Below are 25,399 nucleotides of genomic sequence, written 5' to 3'. Positions count from 1 at the left end.
CGACAGATGGATCAGGTCTTGCATCCAGTCAAAGCTAAAGAGGTTTATTTTCAGTAATGACTGGCTGACTCAATTACATAACTACTACTTAGAAAATAAATAAATGCAACAACATAAGGCTTCCACTAAAGACAACATAGACCTAGAGAAGCGTTAAAATGTAGAAACCAGCAGGCCTAGCAAAAATATTAACATTGCAATAACACTGCCAATTAGTTATTCTAACAAAAAAAAAAAAAAACATTTTGTCAATCACTATTGATAAGAGAGTACATAATGATTCTCCTATTTCAACTCTTCACTCCGCTTTAATTCAATTGTATATCTCAGGACTAAATTACAGTCCAGACTGGCCAAGTGACATTCGAGATATTCTAACAATCTAATGTCATTGTCACTAAGGAAATTGACTGATTATGAAAGCATTGAACATTTAAACCGATGGGGACTTTGTGCACGTCAAGAAACACCAAAAAACTGCAAGAATAATGGCTGTTCTCAAACAGGTTTCCCAAACACTGACGCTCTGAAAGCACAGCAGATTACAATTCTCAAAGAGATCAGCTTATAAACGGCTTCTGATTCTGCACACTACACTGGGGTAAGAGAAAGAAGTTTTTTTACAACAGGAACATCTAAACTCATGAGACGGCAAAAGAAGAAGGATACAGAAATAACAGTTATTTATCTAACACTACAAATACAAACTCAAATATATAAGATGAATGGCCACCAGCTCCGGGGTCAGTTGGTCTGTGTCTATGTATTTATGACTAAACGTCTGAGTTTTTTATTCTACTGCTGCACAAACCTTATATAGACACATATAATGTGATACCAATAAGCCAACAACAGAAGTGACGTATGGGATTCTCTTCTGCTCTTCATCCACTTGCTTTGACTAGTACAGTGTTTTTGCATGTTTGCATCTGAATCTTTGCTCGCTCAACCATCCGTGAGTCTTCACAAGATCATTACTTGCTCTTTTTTAAACAAACACTCCTTTGTCCATGTGTCTGTCTCTTAATCACAGTAACACATAAACATGCACTTAACTGCATCTGGGGACAAACGAAGATTCGTTTTGTTGTTATATGGTCTAAAACCAATCCTAGACGACTCCAGGCTTAAATAAGTACTAACAGATGTCCTGGTTTTGTCAGATTCAGCTCACTTCTGTAGACAATTTTATCCTCAAAATGTAGGTAGGAAACCACCCACACTTATCTTTCTAAAGGGGACATACTGTACAACAGGCGAACTAATAGACAGATCAACACAAACCTTAAAAGAAGACATTCACCATGTTTAGAAGACAACATTATGAAAACATTATTTGTTTTATTTATGAATAATTTTCCCAAAGAGGACAAATGAAGGGGTGTTTATCCAGATTTAGCTCACTTAAAGCTTATCCAAATGCACCAGTTAGGACTCATGCATTGCTCAGGAGAAAGATACAGTGTGTGCAGGAGATGGAGGAGATGTTGGGTGGAGAGAGAGATAGAGAGATGGAGGTCTGTCAGAATGCACCAGCAGTCAGTGGCGCCAGCACATTTACACACCACTCACGCGCCGCAGTGTACGACTCGCCTTTGGCCTGTAACTCAATTTACATCCAATGAAAAATGACCACAATGTGTGTGTGTGTGTGTGTGTGTGTGTGTGTGTGTGTGCATGACATATAGGCCTGAGCATGAAGAATGTGTGCTTATGTGTGAGTATATATTTATATATATATATAGAGTCATCTCAATGGCAAAAGGTGTCCCAGTTTACCTTGTTTCACACCCTATATATATGTTTTATTTATGTATATTTTAAAATATTTGTGAAAAAAAAAACAATAGAATTGTGATCTATGTATTCATTAACATGGCTAAGTAAAAGTGTATGGACAGTGATATGTGTATGAAAATGTGTGTGTTTAGGACTGAACATTCATTCATTCATTCTTACCTTCTGTATCCACCCTACATCCTCTCCTCTCTCCTCTCCTCCCCGAGTCACTTGTTTCTCCTCTTCTCCTCCTGTGTCGCCACAATGCATCAAGATTAAAATTTAATAAGCTGCCATCTTTCCAGATGATAAAAGGGCCAAACACATGATATTAAAAATCCTAATAATCCAGTTTACAGATCGTCTTCAGTCTCAAACACGCAGGAGGAATGCTGAACACAGGTAATGATATAATCCACTGTGAATACAGTCTCCTGACCCTGAATTACCATACAACATTACGAGCATCCAGGAGTGAAGGCGACCATCGCTTTGGTTTATTAGTCATTGTGAGCGCAAGCGGGAAATCTTCGACTCGATGTCGCGCGCTCCGACTAATAATCGCGTGGGATCGGCTTCACGAGACGAACTGTTGATCGTCAAGGGTAATGCAATCAGAGCTGAGGGTGATCCTCTTCTGGCGGACTGGTGGTTTTCATTGGACAAGAAACACGCTCCCCGTGCACGAGCATACAAAGGGCGATCCTTGTCTGGCAGACAATTTTCACTACAATAAAAAAAATAGTCATATTAATAAAAAGGAAAAATTGAGTTCAGGCAAAACCACACGCGTCGTTTGCTGCAGACGCAGAATCCCGCCTGACACCGCTCCCTTTACAACCGGACCGGCTTAAATCCAGAACAAACGACTGATGATCAACAGCATCCGCCACATATAGCGCGGAAACCCATCGTGCACGACCGTGACTGAACCCACGGCCTAAATCACAAATACACGACGACTAAAAACACTGTTTGGTATTTAGGAATATAAAGCCTGCGTCCACCATGTGTCTCTTCGGTCTAATATGAAGAGGACAGGTGTGGTGATGCTGCTTCAGTGCAGAAGATCCCAGCAGAGCTCAGATCAGTGGAGGGAAGATGCTGCTGCCTCGGGGACGGGAAACAGCACAGGCCTCGCCGTTTCGATCAAACACATCCCCGAATCCGAACGATTTACTCTGTTATAGACGCGTGTCGCTTCCTGACGGGAGAGGAACGCTATTCCCGTGTGTGCTGCATGCGATGCGGCAGGCGCGAGCGAGCGAGCGAGCGCGAGAGAGGCTTCCACAGAGAACACGAACGCCCTGCTTCACTCCCTCCCTCTCTCTCTATGTCATATATATCCTATATATCTCTATGGCCTACACACACACACACACATAAATACCCTATCCAAGCTTTCATCTGTAAATAGTAGATTATGCAAATTCATAATTCAATTATATTTTCTGTATATTGCATGACTATATTGTAATTTATAATTTATTATCTATTCTCTTTATTAGTGTTTTTATCACCTTAAATTATATGTTTGCATTTTCTGTTAATTGCCTATTAATAAGAACTTAACTTCTACATAAGAACTATTAATTGCCATAGGAGCCAGAGGATATATATATATATATATATATATATATATATATATATATATATATATATATATTATAATTTAAATGGATATTGTTTCACCATTGTCTTGAACATCAAAATGTAAAACAGGTGAAAACATTTTTGCAATGGATTTCACTGACCAAGATTAAAAGTGTGTAAAAGGGTAAGGGAAAAAAACGATAAAAGTACCCAACTAAAACTCAATGTACGAGTCTATCAGTGTCTTCAGAGGAACTTAAGATAAGGACGACTCACTTCACTGCTTCAGTAATCCATCGTTTCTCATTTGTGTAAGGAAGCCTGCATTGCTTTCATGCAAACCTCTCTAAAATCCCTCCATGGCTCCGTGGTCGACTGGATGATTGTGCTTTTGCATGTTGATGAACATTTGCATCCAGCCTCGTCCACTTAAATAGAATATGTGTATCAATATAGATCAACCACAGAGCCAACAGGCAAATGAAGACAAAAACTCACGTCTGATGTCTTTTCCCTTCCCTTCAGGCACTTGTAGCTCAGACACAAGAATCCATTTCACCAACATAAATGAGAGAATAGAAAATATACTAATAATACAATCAAACGAACCCAATCCCAATGTGCTCCCTATAGTGTTACAAACTGAAAATGAGCATATGAACTCAAGTATTAGTTATAGCACAACTTTAATCTTTTATACAGTCAATAAATTGCCATAAAAAGAAATACAGTAGTAAGCTGCATGGTTGGTCAGAAGTCCTCCATTAACACCCATTTATTAATTCACTGTAAACAGAGAAAATATCCCATGCCTGAACTAAAGCAGAATTATGACTGGCTAACAAAAATCCCATCCCATCTGAAATGAAGGTTTGATTGACTTTTATAATGATTTGCCATCTCAATTAGTTTCAGCAGTCTTGGTTACATGCGAGCACTCATTTTTAGGAAAGCACATCACATTATGCTCCTCACTGATGTTACGCCACACATTCAGCTCTAGATGGAGACATTCTCAACCCCCTTTTGATTTTTTAACAAATGACAGTTCTTCAGTCACATTTACTGTAGCTGCTTTTATGAGAAGGCTTCCCCTAATATGTCATTATCAGTCTACGCTGATCCACTACCTTTCCCTGATGTAAACATCACATCTAAAATCCTTTTTTAAATAATTGAATCATGTCTGAGGTGTTTCATCACACATACAGTGCTATAAGACATCCACAGAAACATGAGTCCCACTAAAGCTTCAGTTTCCATGCGAGCTCCCGAAAGGCTTTTTCATATTGCAAGCTGTGGTAAAAGTAAACTCTGTTTGTCATATCTTAATAAACAGTTGTAGCCAGCTAATCACAATATACCACATAATTAATTATATATCACATAATTAAGAAGATTTTAGTGTATTATAATACAACAGTGTTCTAGAGATGAGTTTAAGAAGCTTTAAATATCTCGTTGGCTTGAAGCTGCATTTGTTCATTTCTAAACACAGAAGGGATGCACACAGCGTGCAAGGTCAGGTGAGTCCTGCAGATGGAGCAGTTCTGAGCAACAGTTATGAAGGGAATGCCTTCACTGTCTATGCTGGATTTACCTCTGATAAAACACTGTCAGTGATCCATCATTACTAATCTTCAGATAGTACCTCAGTATCTCCCGCTGACAGTTTAGTCCATCCGATTGAGATTGAAGTTCTTCTGCTCTTCCTGTTTCATCAAAATATCAGATGGAAGGAGTGTCATTAAAACAACAGAATGGCATGTGCACAAGCACAAGGTTGTCTGTTTAACTGAGCAGCATGTATTGTGTTACTGTTAGTGCTGATGTTGTTCCTCTCATGGATTTTTTTCATACTTGTATAAAACAAATAAGGCTGTAGTGTCCCAGATGCAGCCTTTAATGTCTTTGGTAGAAATGATAACTCATCATTCAAATCATTGTGTCCTGCCAAGGTGTTCAATGTCATCTCCAGCTGCAGGTGTTACAGACCTCACTGATCCTGAGATGAGATCCAACTATTAGAAAGCAATACACACTACAATAACCAATGTAAGAGTTCAGACAGTTCAATCGATCAGGTCTTGTAATCTCTTATTAAAACCCATGTGTTTGTCTGATCGGTCTCTGTCCAGAAAGGGGCGCTAAATGATCATCAGATGGTCTCATCCCAATCCAGTCTGATAGAGTTCATACAAATGTCTTTTTGTGGTAAAACCTCTATCTCTAGCATATTGTTTAAAATTATTTATTCAAAGGACGAACAAATAAATTAAAATGCGCTCTACTTATTGATTTTAAAGGCACATTTACAGTAAATAAACTGCAGGAAGACATCTGCAGGAATATGCTTTTATTTTTTCCCATTCACACTCCACAAACCAGTTCCTCCACCCTCTGTTATGCTTGATAACTCTTGAGGAGAACTACTGAATGTTTTTTGATTTCATAAACGGAGACACTGAGAAACTGAACACCCATAGCAGTTGACACTAAATACCTATCTTTACCTGAGTTTACCTGAGCTTTTTGTCTGGGCAGTTGTGTATGATCTAGACACTTCAAGACATTCTACATGTTGCGTTATTTTTGTGGTTTTTAAAGTAATCTGTCTCCTCTCTGACAGTAAAGACATAGAAGCTACTACAGTTCAGAAGTATTTCTATTAGGAGCTGAGATTATTATAAAAGTGCCAGTCCTAGTCAGTTTATAACCTCTGATCAATTTCTACACCCTTGGAACTTTACTTACAGAGTGTTTTCAATTTAAATAAGCAACATGTGCCGAGTTAGTGTCAAAGAACTTTTGTATTGATTACGGTTTTACTCTGACAATAGACCAACATTATCTACAATGCCACATTTCAATAAAAATAATAAGAACAAAAAGAAGCAAACTGCACATCTGAAACTGTTATGTGTGTTAAATGAAACATACATCAACACTGCCTGGAGGTGATGACTAAACACAAGAGTCTGGATCATGTGCAGTATGTAAAACCAGAAACTGGACTGAACCCAGAAAGGTTTTATGAGCTTAATTATTTACAGTTAAAATTTACAGCTGATCATGGACCAGAGAGTAAAACCTGAACTTTCTGACATGTATGTGAATCAACAGATTTCATCAAACTTTCCCACTTACAACCATATGAGCAAGAAAGTGACAGAGGTGCAAAGTGTTTTTAGATGTGTTAGTTGTTAAATCTGACACAGAGACAGTGATGAACCATACACCTTAAATCCAGCATAGAGGGGTTCAGTGAATGTGGTGTTGAATGTGTTTAAGTGTGTGAGTGTGTGAGTGTGTGTGTGTGTGTCAGAGATGCTGTAGTAAGACAGAGTACCAGCCGGCCAGTCCAGATACACTCCTACTCTCTTAGATGGTAAAGGAGTTGGTATTTTATTGGCCTTATTGTCATGCCATAAAGCAAATCCAGTCTCAGTGCAGAATAGACTCCAGGATTTGTCATTGTATCCAAACTTACAGACGGTCCCGTCTTTCCTGCTGATTCCTTTATATGTCACTGCTATACGAGCCCAAGATCCCCATTCAACCTCCCAGTAACAGCGTCCAGTCAGACTCTCTCGACACAGTACCTGGGGAATATCAGCAAATCTCTCTGGATGATCAGGATACGGCTGATGATCTGCCACATACAAGATCTTCTTGTTCTCCTCAGACAAGATGAGTTGAGTATTTGCTGTGTTTGGATCCAGTGTGAGATCACAGGCATCTGAACACAAGAAGACAAATAAAACAAAGTTAATTAATAATTGGTTATCATTTAATGTGCATGTCTGCACCCTATGTCTGCTCACTGCACCATGGCTGAGGGTGAGTTTATTATGCATCTGGGACTGATGGACATAGAAGGGGTCCTAATAGACTGGAAGGCAGATATATATGTAGACATGCCGATTCTCCTCCCACCTTCCTCGGACTTACCAGTCTGCCCCAAACTGTCTGCTAGCCCTGTCGCTCCCCTGTCGAGAAGGGTCTGGCTGCAGACTTGCACTTGCACTCTCAGACACTTGTGCTTCCGCTAGCGACGTCACTTGCAGTCTTTATTTTTTAATTTTTTTCTATTTATTGATAACCTTTTGTTTGAATCTCTCAACATTTTACAACAGTATTCAGGTGGTGAAGACAAGAAAAAAGAAACCAAATTACAAAGTCACTTGCAATTGCCACTTGCAATAACAGACTAAGATGATAAAGACAATTCAGTAGGCCTTGCCCATATGTCTTGTTGTTGACTCAACATATATACAGACCAGCAAATATGAACGTGCATTATGCATTAAGTGATTTTAAAAGGATCAACTCCATACAGGCAAGCAGACGAGTACAGAACGCAGTGCGTTAAATTGTACATTAAACGTTTTCCTCCTATAGAAAATCATTATAAATAAAACACAATGCATCTTAATGGACAAAGACAGTGATATAAACAGGTTTTAGACAGTTTATTCTATATGGAAAAATGCTTAACTCGAAGCTTTGCGTGTTGCGTTTATTCTGGGCTCACCTGCGTGCCTGTATTAGTTGTGTATTTTAATAATGTAGAGAAGCATATTGAGTTTGGCCTTTATCATCTTAGTGCATTATGCCACATTTTGCGGTATGTGAGGAAAAAACTATATACATATTTATTAAAATAATGAACTGTATATTTAATTTGATATTTTAATAGCATATTAATACATTAAGCCATGTTAAGTGTTTATGTTTTTCTACGGGAGGAAAACGCTTAGCGAGAGACTTTGCGCAAGCGTTCATATTCTGGTGTTCTGGCCACGGATTTGCCGGTCTTGTCTTTTTATTGCAGGATCCTGTACGTTATAGTACTAAATTAGTTTTAATCGTTTAATCTCCACCACAGTGTCTTGTCTCCATTGGCAACACACACGATTTGTGTCGATTGCAAGTGTCGCAGGTAGCGGAGAGTGCAAGTAGCGATTGCAAGTGACATTGTAATTTAGTTTCTTTTTTTTTGTCTTCGCCACCTGGCTACTGTTATAAAATGTTAGGAAATTCAAACAAAAAGTAATAAAAAATTGAGCAAGTGATGTCACTAGCGGAAGTGCAAGTGTCTGAGAGTGCAAGTCTGAGAGTGCAAGTGCAAGTCTGCAGCCAGACCCTGTTGCCCGTCTGATGTGCTCCTAGTGCTAGGAGTCACGATTTGGTGTGTGTGGTTTGAGCACACAAACCCTGAAAGCCCGGACACTCACAAATGCCCCCCCCTCCACCTCCTGACTCCTCCACTGCTGTCATCTGGCAGCCCCTCTGCTCGCCCTCAGCCCACCATCAATATGGTGCGAGCCCCGCGGATCTGCCATCCTCCATTGTTAATGTGGCTGTAGAATCCCTTGACTCCACTTCGCCCAAACTGCACTTTGCCCATTGGCCCAGCAGCTCCACCATGTCTCCTAGTTCCCTTCTCTCCATAGTGTCGTGGCCCATGAGTCCACTGGCTCCGCTGGGCTCTCTCGGCCCTCCAGCTATGCCTTGGTCCGTCGTCCACCACTTGTCGCCTTGAGACTCCACTCCTCTGGCTGTGCCTTGTCCCTCCGTTCCTCTGGCTCCATCAGGCTCCTTCATCCCACAGGCTCCTCCTCGGTCCTCTGTCGTTCCACCATGGCCTTCCAGATCCCTGCCTCCGCCTCGGTCCCCTGAGCCATCTGCTCCACCTTGGCCCTCTAAATCCTCCCTGGCTCATCAGCTCTCAGATGTTTCAGTGGAGAGTCAATGTCCATCTTTGATCTTCTTTTTAATGTACTGTGTGGTTCTTCTGATGCTTTCTGAGCTGTTTTCTGTGTGTGTGTCATTAGATCCTGTAAGAGATTTAATTTTTAGTTAAATTCTGAATGGTGAACATAAATTAATAAACACTTAAGGAAAATTTCTTTTCAGATGAGGGTGCTACATGTTCACCAGATATCAGAGGATCCTGTTTCTTATACCTATTTTATCACCATAAAATATATAGCCTTAGTTTAAACATTCATAATGTCTTAATGCATCTATTCCTATAATATATGGTCATCTGCCATGTATAGGCTGTTAACATTACAGGTAATGTAATGATAAGAGTGGCGCCGATACAGGATGGCTGCCTCCGTGACGTGCTCTGCAGTTGTTTTTGTGTTTTTGTTAGTTTGTCCTGTCTTTAGTTATATTCCTGCAATCAGTTTCACCAGGGACGAATTGCTGGATATTCGGCTACACACATCTCCCGATATTTCACCGGTTTTCGACTATTCTGATGTTTTGCTAGACATTCTTGTCGGCGGAGCGGCTGCGCTGATCACACGCTTCAAGAGGACGCGCAGGCGGGGAAAGCGAGCGGGAGCGCTCGTGAGACTCAGAAAACGCGGATTTCGAACGCCGTTGCCTAGCATCCATCTGGCAAATCTCCGCTCTCTTCCCAACAAAACGGACGAACTGCTTCTGCTCTCTCGGACAAATAAAGAATTCTCTCACTCTGCTGCTCTGTGTTTCACGGAAACTTGGCTGAATGACACCATACCGGACAGCGCGCTCCACCTGCCGGAGTTTCAGAATCAACGGGGAAATCGCGCGGCGGCGGGACATGCTTTTACATCAATGAACGGTGGTGTACAGATGTAACTGTGTTAAAGAAGACGTGCTGCTCAAATCTCGAAACGCTCTTCATTAACTGCAAGCCGTTCTATTCGCCGCGGGAGTTTCACTCGCTCATTCTGGTGAGTGTTTACATCCCTCCTCAAGCGCACGTGAGCTCAGCTTTACAGGAAATCGCTGAGCACATCACAGAGATAGAACAACAACACCCAGACTCTGTTTTAATCATTCTTGGGGACTTTAATAAAGCCAATCTCTCCCGTGAACTGCCAAAATACAGACAGCATGTTACTTGTCCCACAAGAGACAGTAATATATTGGATCATTGTTACACAACAATAAAGGATGCATTTCACTCTGTTCCACGAGCAGCTTTGGGACGTTCTGATCACCTTCTGGTTCATCTTATACCAACCTACAGGCAGAAACTAAAATCAGCTAAACCTGTATTAAGGACTGTAAAAAGATGGACTAATGAAGCAGAGCAGGATTTACAATCTTGTTTTGACCTCACTGATTGGAGTGTTTTTGAAGCTGCTGCCACCGATCTGGACGAACTCACAGAGACCGTAACAGCATATATCAGTTTCTGTGAGGATATGTGTATTCCTACCAAGACTCAACTAAATTACAACAATGACAAACCGTGGTTCACTGCAAAACTCAGACAGCTCCGTCAGGCCAAAGAAGATGCTTACAGGAAGGGACAATGTCTTGTATAAACAGGCTAAATACACACTGGAAAAGGAGATCAGATTGGCAAAGAGGAATTATTCTGAAAAAATAAGGACTCAGTTCACCTCGAACGACTCAGCATCAGTGTGGAAAGTCTAAAGAAGATCACCAATTACAAGACACCACCCCCCAGCACTGTGGAGAATCAACGACTGGCAGACGATCTGAACGAGTTTTACTGCAGGTTTGAAAGAACACCCATCACCTGCCCTGAACACCTCTCCACACAACCATTCACACCAATAACAACTCCTGCAACCAACCCTGAATGCCTCTCCAAACAACCGTTCACACCATTAACAGCTCCTGCAACCCATCCTGAACACCTCTCCAATCAAGCACTCTCACCATTCACACCTCCTGCATCCCCCCTCTCCCCCACACCTGCAATACAGATCAGCGAGGATGCGGTGCGCCAGGTCTTCCGGAAGCAGAAAAGGAAAAAAGCACCAGGCCCAGATTGTGTTACACCAGCCTGTCTGAAATCCTGTGCTGACCAGCTGGCCCCCATCTTCACAAAGATCTTCAACAGATCGCTGGAGCTGTGCGAAGTCCCTTCATGCTTCAAACGCTCCACCATCATCCCCATCCCCAAGAAACCCAAAATTACAGGACTAAATGACTACAGGCCTGTGGCTCTAACGTCTGTAGTCATGAAGTCATTTGAAAAACTGGTGCTGGCTCACCTGAAGGACATCACTGGACCCTTGCTGGATCCTCTTCAGTTTGCCTACAGAGCAAACAGGTCTGTGGACGATGCAGTAAACATTGGACTGCATTATGTTCTGCAACACCTAGACAGACCGGGGACCTATGTGAGGATCCTGTTTGTGGACTTCAGCTCGGCTTTTAATACGATCATGCCAAACCTCCTCATGCCCAAACTAACTCAGCTCTCCGTGCCCACCTCCGTCTGTCAGTGGATCAACAGCTTCCTGACAGACAGGCAGCAGCTAGTGAGGCTGGGAAAATACACATCCAGCACCCGTACAATCAGCACCGGAGCTCCCCAGGGCTGTGTTCTCTCCCCACTGCTCTTCTCCCTGTACACTAATGACTGCACATCTAAGGACCCCTCTGTCAAGCTCCTGAAGTTTGCAGATGACACCACACTAATCGGCCTCATTCAGGACGGTGACGAGTCTGCTTACAGACAGGAGGTTAAAGAGCTGGCTGTCTGGTGCACTCTCAACAACCTGGAGCTTAACACGCTCAAAACAGTGGAGATGACTGTGGACTTCAGGAGAAACCCCCCTGCACTCCCCCCACTCACCATCATGAACAGCACTGTGACTGCAGTGGAGTCATTCAGGTTCCTGGGCGCCACTATCTCTCAGGACCTGAAGTGGGACATTCACATTGACTCCATTGTGAAAAAGGCCCAGCAGAGGTTGTACTTCCTTCGCCAGCTGAGGAAGTTTAACCTGCCACAGGATCTGCTGAAACAGTTCTACTCCACCATCATCGAATCCATCCTCTGCACTTCAGTAACTGTCTGGTTCAGCTCAGCTTCTAAATCTGACCTCAGAAGACTACAGAGGGTAGTCCGGACTGCTGAGCGAATCATCGGTTCAACTCTCCCATCTATTCAAGAACTGTACTTATCCAGAGTGAGCAAAAGGGCTGTTAAAATCACTCTGGACTCCTCACATCCAGCACACTCCCTCTTTGAACTGTTGCCATCTGGTCGACGCTACAGAGCACTGAGCACCAGAACGACCAGACACAGGAATAGTTTCTTCCCTCAGGCAATCCATCTTATGAACAGCTGATACACACTGAACACACTGAACACACTACACTTTATATTTATATACACATACACTTAATTTATCTAACACACATACTTAGTATACACTTACATTTTGCACATAATAAACATGTACATACATAACTGCATTTTTGTAATATACCTGCCTACAATTGTAAATTTGTATATTGTCATTCCTTATCTACTTATTTGTATTTTTTGTATTTTTATATTCTTTTATTATGTGTTTTATGTTCTGTCGCTGTCATTCTGTTGTACTGCGGAGCTTCTGTCACGAAAACAAATTCCTTGTATGTGTAAACATACCTGGCAATAAAGCTCATTCTGATTCTGATTCTAATCAGCTAGATATGCGGATTATCCTGAATTATTTATTATTATATATCTTTTATTATGATTTTTTTTTATTGTAAGCTATGTAAAATGAGAGTTTGGGTTTGTGTCTTAAGAGTGAAGGGCTCATTCAGTACGAATGTATTTTCATTCCTCACTGGAGTTTAAGGTTATTTTTATGCATAGAATAGTTACAGTTACAGCCCATTAATTAATGAACAAATTGACAGTACAAACAGACTCCACTGGGATTGTATGGATACAGGGTTGGTTGCTCATTATCAGATTTACAGTAAATGGTAAAGATCTGGAGAAACCAGTTTATTGGCATTTGTCTCAAATTCAGTTCAGAGAGAACAGGAGGAGCTCAGTGACTCTTTATTCCACTAATCTAAAACAACTCCATGCTTACAAAACACCTTTGAAATCTGAAGCATGAAGAGAGATTTCTCACAGAGAAACTAGACTCAACACCAGAAAGGTTTGATACGACATTACTTAGAGTTGAACTTCACAGTTCTTCACTGTATGACTGAGACTCTATTCAGAGGAACTTAACAGAGAAGATCCAGATCCACAGCTAATTCCCCAAACCTGCTGAATATGACTGATACTATAACCCAACTTTCAATTAGCAGTGTTTTAATGTATAATTGGTAACTCAAGTTCAGTATTTTACACTTAAAGTGAATCTCAATAAAGACACATCACAATTCACATTCAAATTGCAATTCTGAATCCTGTCTGCTTATACTTCCCTTAAATTCAATTCAAATTCATTAATTTAAAAGACAATCTCAGTTCAACTGCATGGTGAACAAAACATTAAATAACGTTCATTATTTTTTCGTGGGGGGGGGGGGTGCATTATTGAGTATGGTTTGAAACTTAGCCTACTGTACATAAACTATGAGTTTGGCTTATTGTGACCTTGAGTGATTGTGTCCTTGAGTGATTTATCCATATCTGCTTATTTACTGACATCATTACATTTCTGGTGTGGACACGGATCACGTGTTTCTTATGATAAAATTTACAGTAAACACAATGCAGGAACAGCATGTCTTTAGGAACCGGTTCAATTGCTTTTGCCTCATTCCCTTAACTGTGAGAGAACAGGAGGATCTCAGTGAAACTGCATTCCACAAACATCAGTGCTGAAGACATTATAGTCTTAATGTGACTTGGACTATCACTTAATGTATTTGCATAAAGTAATTACAAATAAGACATATCACGTTGTTTTATGATTTATTATGATATTTAGTATTTTAACACTCTCACATTTTCCAGCATGATTTTATAGACATTTACATGTATTGCATTTTCATACACTAACTTAGTTACATTATATACTGTTATACAGTATATATAGATACTTCATATACTGGTTATATTTTATATAAAATGTACACAGTGATTCTTACAGGTGTCATCAGACATAAAGATTTCTATGGAGGTTTAAAAAGCATTGTCAGAGGTAGGCTGTGTGTGTCTGCTGTTAAATCTGACACAAAGACAGTTCAGACTGAAAAACCTTAAATCCAGCATATAGGGGTTCAGTGAATGTGGTGATGAATGTGTGTAAGTGTGTGAGTGTGTGTGTGTCAGAGACCCTGTAGAAGGACAGAGTACCAGCCGGCCAGTCCAGATACACTCCTACTCTAGTAGAGGGAGGTGAATGTGTGACAATAGTGAAGACATTGTTGTGCCAAACAGCAGTTCCATTTAAAGAGCAATTCAGACACCAAGACTTGTCATTGTATCCAAACTTACAGACGGTCCCGTCTTTCCTGCTGATTCCTTTATATGTCACTGCTATACGAGCCCAAGATCCCCATTCAACCTCCCAGTAACAGCGTCCAGTCAGACTCTCTCGACACAGTACCTGGGGAATATCAGTAAATCTCTCTGGATGATCAGAATACGGCTGATGACCTTTCACATATGTGATCTTTCTGTTCTCTTCAGACAGGGTGAGTTGAGTATTTGCTGTGTTTGGATCCAGTGTGAGATCACAGGCATCTGAACACAAGAAGACAAATAAAAACGGTTTAATAATCTCAGTTGTTTCATTTAAAGTCTGTGTTAGAGAAAGAAACATACATTTTCGAAGTCCTGGTTTGATCCTGGAGGGCCCTCCATGATCCAAACTAAAAAGAGACAAAACATACAGAAAAAAAAAATAAAAATTAACATACAGTCCATTACTACACAGCAAAATCTCCAGTGTTAATTTAACACTCTGAGGCCCTGTCCACACGGACACGGGTATTTTTATAACCGTGACTTTTTTTACGCGGTTCGGCCTTTCGTCCACATGAAAACGCAGTTTCAGGGCACCGAAACCGCACATTTTTGAAAACTAGGGCCAGGGTGAGCATTTTCAGAAACGACGGTTGCAGTGTTGTCGTGTGGACAGTATAACCGGGGTTTTTGCCTTGCGATGTCAGAGTGTGCGCCATTATCCGCTGTGTTTTTTTTACGTCAGATTGTGCGCTGCTGACTGCTTCTGATTGGCCAAGGTGACTTTACGATTTGGATTATATCGCCGCCTGCTGGTGTGGCATGCTCTTGACAGCGCTTGATAGCATGTTTTTGCCTTTTTATGTGGACGGGATTTTTTTTTCAAACGCAGGAGGAAAAACTCCGGTTATAAAAATACCTGTGTCCGTTTGGACAAGGCCTGAGTGTGGACACATATAAACAATGAAGCAGTGTTAAAAGTAACACTGAAGCAGAGTTGAAGTTAATGAGATAATTAAGAAGTTAATTGAGTTATGATTGACCATTATTGAAGACACCTGAGGTTAACAAGCAGAATCACCAACCGAGAAAATCACAATTTGTGTGTCACCATCATAGTGGTCAGTGTTTGCTTTAGTTGGGATCTTGACCCTTCAGTTATTAACTTCAGATTTTGTGTGGCTGTGGTAACTGAGTTATAATCTACAGACAGGCCACAGCAAAGGCAATCTTATGGATTTTATTGTGGTTTGGACTAATTGTAATGGAGTGACCTGAATGCTGGTTTATTTACTGTGTGCATAAATTAGGTGGATAAAAAAGTGATCCAGCATTTTGCCATAATATGACATGTTATTAAAAGTTAGTTCTATATAAAGAAATAATTATTTAGTTTAGACACACAGACATCAAAATCAGCGTGAGCATCACAACAACGGTGACCATCAAAAAAGCATGTTGTAGCCAACACAAACTCATCCATGGCTCCCATCATGCATTGCGGCATGAATAAATTATTAGCTGAACTGTCTTTTTAACTTTTTTTTCTAACTATATTTTATTTTTGCTGTTTTTAATGTGAATTTTTAGTATCTAGTTTTGTGATGTTCAGAGTAGATCTGTTTATCTGAATATGCTGTTTGTCACCGTTGTTGAGATTAATACGCTGATTCTTGTTATCTGTGTGTGCCTAAAATTAAAACTCTTTAATAAAAAAAAAAATCTGAATCACAAGAGATGCCTACAAAATGCATAGAAAACACAGATTCTTCCATTGTGGAATCAAAGCTGTTACAATCGATAATGATTGATAAGAAGAGAAGAGACTGTAAATGAGTTCAGTGATTAAAGTCAAGCAACGATTACATTAAAACATAATTCTCACCACCCGATGACTTTTGCTCTTGGTTTGACACACAAATTTGAACATTTAAAAGTTACAACCCAAGGTCCCAACTAAAGCAAACACTGAAAACTATAATGGTGACACACAAATTGTGATTCTGCTTGTTAACATCAGGTGTCTTCAATAATGGTCAATCATAACTCAATTAACTTCTTAATTATCTAATTAACTTCAACTCTGCTTCAGTGTTACTTTTAACACTGCTTCAGAGTTTATATGTGTCCACACTCAGACTGTTAAATTAACACTGGAGATTTTGCTGTGTATACATGCAAAATTTGTATGCAGTGGTTTTCTTTATACGTATAATTTCAAATCAGCTTTACAGAGCTGTTTGACTCAATGTCTTTAGGTCCTAGTGAACAGCCAAAGGAGGAAAAAGAGTTTTGATTCAAGGATATACTCTTGGATAAAACATTATTTAATATTTAATTCCATGCATTGAGTTATGTTAAAACTATAAATATCTCTGCAATCTTCAAAGTTTCATTAACCCAATTTGCATCTAATTAATGCCCTCTCCTAATTTTTAGTTCTATTTTCAGATAACAATTTCTCTCTAAGATCTAGACTGAGAAGAACAATTATTCCCATTAGGTTTGGGCCTACAGACAATGTCATCATCCACTGCAAATATTAAGGTTTATTAATTGGACTCAACATACTTGAGTATCTGTAGTTTATAGTTTGGATCCTGCAGTTTGTGTTTGAGCAGCTGGACTCCTGATTGTCCTGGGTGATTGTAGCTCAGATCCAGCTCTCTCAGGTGTGAGGGGTTTGAACTCAGAGCTGAAGACAAATAACCACAGCCTTCATCTGTCACCATACAGCCAGACAACCTACAGACACACAGGGAGAGATAATTTACAGAAGCACACAGTCAGATCATCTACAGACATACACTGTTATATCATCTACAGACACACACTATTAGGTCATCTACAGTCAACACTGTGAGATCATTTACAGAAAAGCACTGTCAGATCATCTACAGACACACACTGTCAGATCACCTACAGACAAACACAGTCAGATCATCTACATATACAAACTGTCAGATCATCTACAGACACACACAGTCAGATAATCTACAGACACACTGTCAGATCATCTACAGACACACACAGTCAAATTATCTACCGACACACTGTCAGATCATCCACAGACACACAGTCAGATTATTTACAGACACACTCAGATCATCTACCGACACACTGTCAGAACATCCACAGACACACAGTCAGATAATTTACAGACACACACTCAGATCATCTACAGACACACACAGATCAACTACAGACACACAGTCAAATCATCTGCAGACACACACAGTCAAATCATACATACACATAATCTTAATACCTCAGTATCTGCAGTTGACAGTTTGGACTCTTCAGTCCATCACAGAGCAGCTTCACTCCTGAATCCTGCAGGTCATTGTTACTCAGATCCAGCTCTCTCAGGACACAGTTTGGGGATTGTAGAGCTGATGTCACAGTTTCACAGGACCGAACAGTGATATTACAGCCAGCAAAACTGAAAGAGAATACAATGCATGATAATTTAATTATTAACCTCATTCTACAACTGGAATTTAATAATAATAATAATAATAATAATAATAATAATAATAATATCAATTGCATTCTTGTAAAAGAGGTTAAAAGGTGGTTTACTGAACAAACTGGCTATGTCAGTACTGCTGCAACTGGTTGAAAGCTAATATACAAGTAAAATTTAATCTAATCTAATTTAATCTAAAATTGATATCAAATGAATAAAAAATGTATAAAACAAACATCCATTAAGATACAGCACTTAGAACAGTGCTTTAACTGTACTGCACTTGCACTAAGAAAATGGTACTATATTATATTTGTTACATTACAGTTTCAAAATGGTACAAACTTTGTGATTAAAATGGGCAGAATGTGTAAGCTGAGAAAGCATTAAACCATTCCAATTAAAAATAGCTCAAAGTTCATTTAGATAATTGGATGACATTTGCGCTTGGCACAACAATGGAACTTTAATTCCATTTAGAAAAAAAAATGTTAAAAAGAATCACTCACAGGGCTTTTCTGTAGTTGATCACAGCTGGTATCAGTCTTCTTCTCCCCTCAGCTGATGTGTTGTATGTCATGAGGTCAAGCTCATCCAGCGGCTCCTCTGACATCTGAAGCATGTAGGTGATTGTTGAGCAGTGAGCAGCAGAGAGTTTCTTCTCTGAGTGTTTGTCTGATTTCACAAACTCCTGAATCTCTGTAGACAGACTCTGATCTTTCACTTCTAGCAGACAGAGGAACAGATTGATGGATCTTTCAGTGGAGAGTTCACGTCCATCTTGGATCTTCTCTTTAATGTACTGTGTGGTGTATCTGATGCTCTCTGAGCTGTTCTCTGTGTGTGTCAGTAGATCCTGTAAGAGTCTCTGATTGGACTCCAGTGAGACACCCAGCAGGAACCGCAGGAACAGATCCAGCTTTCCATTCTTACTCTTGAGAGCTTTATCTACCGCACCTCTAAGCAAATTATGCATTGAATCAAAGACCTTAAGGGTCTCCATGGTGCTGCTTAAATAGCAGTAAAATACATGGAAAGCAGCAAGAAACTCCTGAACGCTCAGATGAATGAAGCTGTATACTTTCCTCTGATGAATAACATATTCTTCCTTAAAGATCTCAGTGCAAATCCCACAATACACTGAGGCGTCAGTGACGTCTATGCCACTCTCAATCAGGTCCTCCTCATAGAACATCACATTGCCCTTCATCAGCTGTTTGAAAGCCACTTCAGCAAGATTCACAATCACTTCTCTGTTGGACGGCAGGAGTTTCTCTGGATCTCTCTCTTCATACTTCTGCTTCCTCATGTTGATCTGAATCAGCAGGAAGTGGATGTACATTTCAGTCAGAGTTTGAGGGATTTCTGCACTCAGATCTTCTTCCAGGAGCTTCTGAAGCACAGTGGATGAGATCCAGCAGAAGACGGGGATGTGGCACATGATGTGGAGGCTTCTTGCTCTTCTGATGTGTGAGATGATTCTGCTGGCTTGATGCTCATCACTGATTCTCTTCCTAAAATATTCCTCCTTCTTAGGCTCAGTGAATCCCTGAATTTCTGTCAGACGGTGGATGTATTTGGAGGGGATCTGATTGGCTGCTGCTGGTCTGGAGGTGATCCAGATGAGAGCAGAGGGAAGCAGCTCTCCTTTCATGAGCTTTGACATCAACACAGCCACTGATGAAGTCTCAGTCACATCACAAACTTTCTGAGCGTCTGAAAACATCAGTGTGATTCTGCTTTCATCCAGACCATCAAAGATGAACACAACTTTACACTCCTCATAAATCTGTGAGTCCAGATCTTGAAGTTCAGGATGAAAGTCCAGCAGAAGTCTGTGAAGACTGTACTGATGATCTCGGATCAAGTTCAGCTCTCGAAATGGAAGCACAAACATGAAATCTACATCCTGATTGGCTTTTCCCTCGGCCCAGTCCAGAATGAACTTCTGCACAGAGACAGTTTTTCCAATTCCAGCGATGCCTTTAGTAAGAACAGTCTTGATCTGCTCTTTCTCCTCACATCCTGCTTCAGCGGAGGGTTTAAAGATGTCATTGCAGTAGATTGGAGTGTCTTGTGAGTGTTGTGTTCTGGCTGTTTTCTCCATCTGTAAAACCTCATGTTCTTCATTCACTCCTTCTCTGTCTCCCTCTATGATGTAGAGCTGTGTGTAGATGCTGTTCAGAAGAGTTTCATTTTCCTGGAGTTTCAGTCCCTCAAATAATCTCTCATACTTGTTCTTCATGCTGGTTTTGTGCTGCTCTTTGACTCTCTGTAGTTCATCAGTCACTGATTTCTGCAGGTCTCCAGTTTCCTCCCGCAGGGCTGCTTGTACATTATTCTGCCTGGGGTCTGAAGTCACTGCTCCATCACTTAGATTAGGGGGTTGAGTCAGGGATCTCTCACTCCTCATAGACACCTGGCTCGGTTCTGGAGATGTAACTGTTTGAGTTCTTCCATCCTCTTTCTCCTTACAGAAACTCATTTCAGAGGCAGCACTGCTTTTCTTTTTCATTAAACAGGCTATTAGTCCTACAAACAAATGATTCACTTAATATAACACTCAAAATGATTTGACAGCAGTGTTCATGTTATTACACATTCTGTTTCCAATATTCATGAGTTAACCAAAAAAGAAAGGAGCACTATAGAGACAGAACAACACACATCATAATCTGAAAACTAAGCTTAATCCAAGGCTCTCCGTTGACTTTCTATAGTGGGAAGCTGCCTTCCTACACTGTAAAAATGTTTGCCGTTAAATAACAGTAAATAACACCCCTGCTGCCAGTAAAGTAAAGTTAATTTACAGCTCTCAACCATTAATTTACCTTATTCTTATTTTTTTTAACAGTATTTTACCCTAAATTCTACCATGGAAATTAACTCCACTCCCACTGCTTCAAACAGTTCGAGTTAAAAAGCTAGCATTCCTACGATGTTAGTACTATGAATTTATTCCATCTGAGTCCACTGAGAAGGAATATTTCTTAATATAAAAATGCAAACACTTAATGTGTAGTAGTAAAGTAAGTAAATACATGACTTTTACTCAAATCCCTGCAGTTCATTGTCAGCTATAGCAAACATGTATGTGCTGAAGTACTTAACACAGAGATCACAACTGTATCAGCGACTTCACATTTAATGTCTTTATATAAAGCAGCAAAAGATCAGAACTTTGGCTCATCATTGACTGAAGCACAGGCTCTACTCTCCAGCACAATGGTGAACCACATAACTACATTTACAGATCTCTCTTGTGCAAACACACATTAATACAGTTGAGTTCAGTATTTACTCTCATTATCAGTGTATGTCTTTGCATACATTTTTTTCTATGGATGTTCACAAATATTTTAGTTAAATTAACTTTTTTTATTTGGTAAATCTGACATTTACATTTTACAGCATATTACTGTTTTTCCTTGACTTAACGGCAACAAACTGTAGAAAAACACTTTTTTTGCTGGCAACCATTAATTTACCGCAACAAACTGTAGAAAAACAGTTATTTACTGGCAGCATGGTTGCCAGTAAATAACTGTTTTTCTACAGTTTATTTCCTGTAAATTAATTACAGTTTATTACTGTTAAATTATGTTTCATGCAGTTTTTTCTTCATCTTAAATCATTAACCCTTTAAACCCCACAACACAATCCTCAGTTTTAAATGAACACGTATAATGTGTGCACACTACAGAGTGTTAGAGTAACACTGAATCAGTGAAGTTAATGAGATAATACTGTGATTAATTGATGATTGAGCATTAATGATGAACACCTGCTATTAACAAACAGAATCAATAAAGGAAAGAGAAACACAAGAACTACAACTGACTTCAGCCACAACCTTAGATGACATCAATTGAAATAAAATAATTCTTCAAATCTCTCAAGATCTGATTAAACATCTCCTAAAACAGCTTCACCAGATTCACATTACTAACCAGACTGACTTTATTTCTGTGAGGTGTCTACAGAAGATCTCATTGAGAGTTAAATAGGTTTAGGTGTTTTTTTTTTTTTACTACCATGATGGCGATCAGTGTTTACTTTAGTTAGGCTCTTGAACATGACTTTTCAACAACTAAGGTTTTTTTTTTCCACATGCTGTAACAATGCATCTTTGGAGCTTGTTATAGCAAAAAAAAAAAGGCAACAGAAGAAAAAAAAGCTGTAATTGTTGTTTATAGATTGACAAGAACACTATTATTTCTGGTACAATCCCATGTCCCTTCTCTTATTGAATATTGATACTACAGAAAAAGAAGAAACACTGCTGAGCCATAAGTTACGATGGTTAAGAAAATTTCATTCATAAAAAAACATCTGCTGAAATTTAGACAGACACATCAATAATCAGCGTATGAATCACAACAATGGTGACAATCCACAAAATAAATAAACAGATAAGTTCTGAACATCACAAAACATGCTACTAAAACTTAAAACAAAAGCAAAATTATAAGCACATAAGAATTCAAGAAAATAAGTGAACAATTCAGGGGCATAATTTATTCATGCCGCAATGCATGCTGGGAGTCATGGATGAGTTTTATCCTGTGCTGGTACCCAGCATGCATTGCATCATGAGCCTTTTGATTGTCACCATTGTTGAGATTCATATGCTGATTGTAGATGTCTCTCTTTGATAGTTGCTGACGCTGAAGTTCAATATATTTAAAACTAAAACGTCATTAAATCCATATGTTCTGGTTATCACAATATGGTTCAATCTTATAAAATTGAAGAAACCAAAAAAATGTGTAATTCACTCACATATTTCAACACCAAATTAATATTTGATCAGGTGGACTGTATTAGTAAACTCATGTAGGGAATAGTGAATGTGGGTGTAGGGTGTGATTTGAAACACAGCCGCTGAGTGTCGACTTTGAATGTTGTTAATTTACGGTATATAGCAGCAGGCTACCTTCTCGAAAATGATGAATATTACCCAGAATGCACTTTTTTAATGAAAAACAGTATGTTACTGTCGAAATTTGGCCGATTTTTTACAGCGATTTTTAACAGTGAGTGTATCATTTCTGACTTATAACAAAAAAGAGCAATGCCTAAAAGTACTGCAAATATTGTGTAATTGAAAAGACAGTTTGTGAAGATGTTTCTTAACCAAACATGGTAAGTGCTCTCTCTGGGTCAGCAGCAGAGCAAACACAGATTTGAATGATCCGGTAAGACTTTGTTAAAGACTCTGGGAATTGTTGTCATTTAGAAATGAGATCAAGAGGGTGTCTGCATCGAGATCGCAATCTTTTAATGATTAATCGTGCCAATCTACTTGCCATAAAAAGGACACAGAAGTAGAGCGCAACTTGTTACGCCCCGTCTAGGGGTAGAGTGTAACATGGGAAAAAACGAGTGTGGACCATCAACTTCTTTTGAATTTTATTTTTATTTGGGAGTCCACTTTCAGGAGCTGACGGTGCCAAAATAATAAACAAAATGTGCTAAATATTAAACCCTCTAAATTACCTATCCAAAATAAAGAAGCAAACAAAAAAATACAATTCTCTTAACCTAACTACCTAATCCAAAAAAAGAGATCCAAACGTTACAATGGCATCTCCTTAATTTCCCAAAATTATTTACAATATTCACAATAAAGATTTACAAAGAAACATCAAGTTCAGAGGAATATCCAAAATCAAAATCTTACAACAGGCAAAACAGTCAAGTAAGCCAGAGGTCCACTACAAAACAACAAATATCCAAGCAATCTCGATCTAGTATACAAATGGGGGTAAAACAACACAAGCACAGTACAAAACAGCATGGTTCACAAAACGCCCCCCCCCCAAAGGAAATGCTGTCATCTCTTTTAAACGAGAAAATACCAATCAGAGGACAAACTAAAACACACACACAAAATAAAAACTATAGGGTCGTAACAAACTGTACTCTGTGAACAAAAGCCAAAAATAATGACGTAAAGGGTGTGTCTTAGTGATGACGCACGTTATCGCGTGACTTTTTTAGCGAGTGTTTTGAAGGCAGATCAACGTTTGCGATTTAAAAAATATGTGCAAACTGTAATGAAGCAGACATCAGTTAGTTCCTTACTTTCCATGCTGACGCTGAAATCGTTCGCTAGCTTCAGTGAAAGATTAATGGGCCTAGCGTTTTCGACTCGTACATTACATGTCACAACCTGATGTCACGTGTCTTTATGGGATTTTTGTGAATGCAAACACATATTCTGGCCCACATAGCAACATTGTGTCGACCCAGATCCGGCCCACATCTGGCACCCGTGGAAAGATGATCTTGCCCACATGCAGCGTGGAATGATGGCACTTGGGCGGACCACTCCTGTTTGCCAGATTTGAGCCACAAGCAGGCCATAGCAATGCCACATGTCAGCCAGAGTAAAGAAATTAACCAGAACTGGTTAATTACCCGTCTATTTTCCGGAATCGCAGTGTGAAAAGGGCTTAAGTCATATTACTCTGAGATTGCCTACTGATAAGACCATTCATTATTTTTAACCATGTCAAATTATTATTTCAGATGTGAATCTGAGAGGAGATATTTTAAGATATATTATTTTATTGGTCTATGTAAGTGCCCCTTTCCTAACCTTACTTTTGTTCAAGAAATGATCCAACTGAACGACCCAACGTGAAAAATCCCCCAACATCTACAAGTATTTGTGTCCTAAACGCACATTTTTTGAGGGGGTCGACAGCTTACTAAAACGTAGTCCTGGGTTTTTTAGCTTGTAATCTACCCCGTGTAATCTACGCCCCTGTGTTTGTGTCTGGATTGTGATTTAGATTATTTTTTCCAGTCAAATGCTTCTAGATGGCGTATATCCAGGTCTATTTTCCAGTTAACATACTGTCAAACATTTCTAAAAACACTCTCAAAAACAATGGTAAAACCATAAATAACCATAGCCATATATTTAAATAATCAATGCTACACATATTTAGCAGTTGTATAGCTTTATAAATGTACTTACGTGTAAAAACTCCTCGGCTGTTAGAACAAGCATCTTCACTGTCGAACTATCTGTGTTCAAATGGAGCATTTGACTGGTTTTTCCTGTTCGACCTGCTTTAGTGAGATTCTGTGAAGCACTTTAGAGCTCAAATGTTTCATAGAACAAACACGTTCATTTACTGAACACAAACTGACACGCACACATACCTGACACACAAGTTCTTGTTTCAATAACAAACCATCAACTACTCCATCAAAAATCTAGCTGTCGTGCAAGGCAAAACAAAGTAGCAGTGTAAAACATTTGTTTGATTATGTGTGTTTCGCTTATTTCACTTTAATTTCATCATGTCAGAGATGGACTGATGAATATTCAGAAGAGGTCAAGAGATCAC

General features: G+C 39.5%; 2 protein-coding genes across 4 annotated transcripts in view; both read right to left on the bottom strand.

The window, feature by feature from the left end:
- The window catches only part of LOC132142886 (adhesion G protein-coupled receptor L1-like), a 38,544-nt gene extending 36,098 nt beyond the window's left edge, over positions 1 to 2,446 (bottom strand). For all 3 annotated transcript variants that reach the window (XM_059553075.1, XM_059553076.1, XM_059553077.1), the window contains exon 1: positions 1,960 to 2,446. The gene's annotated coding sequence lies outside the window, so the exon portion shown is untranslated. The remainder of the gene's footprint in view (positions 1 to 1,959) is intronic.
- A 3,651-nt stretch (positions 2,447 to 6,097) lies between these two features.
- LOC132142895 (NACHT, LRR and PYD domains-containing protein 12-like) lies at positions 6,098 to 25,053 on the bottom strand. The gene is made up of 6 exons (XM_059553090.1): positions 25,024 to 25,053; positions 18,545 to 20,567; positions 17,835 to 18,008; positions 17,138 to 17,311; positions 14,927 to 14,973; positions 6,098 to 7,111 (listed from the first exon to the last, which is right to left on the bottom strand). Exons 2-6 carry the CDS (start codon positions 20,548 to 20,550, stop codon positions 6,576 to 6,578), a joined length of 2,937 nt encoding a protein of 978 aa, XP_059409073.1. The 5' UTR covers positions 20,551 to 20,567; positions 25,024 to 25,053; the 3' UTR covers positions 6,098 to 6,575.
- Positions 25,054 to 25,399: the final 346 nt, after the last annotated feature.

The sequence above is a fragment of the Carassius carassius genome, chromosome 6 (assembly GCF_963082965.1).
Source record: "Carassius carassius chromosome 6, fCarCar2.1, whole genome shotgun sequence".
Classification (NCBI taxonomy): domain Eukaryota; kingdom Metazoa; phylum Chordata; class Actinopteri; order Cypriniformes; family Cyprinidae; genus Carassius; species Carassius carassius.
This window is presented reverse-complemented; position numbering and strand designations above follow the sequence as displayed.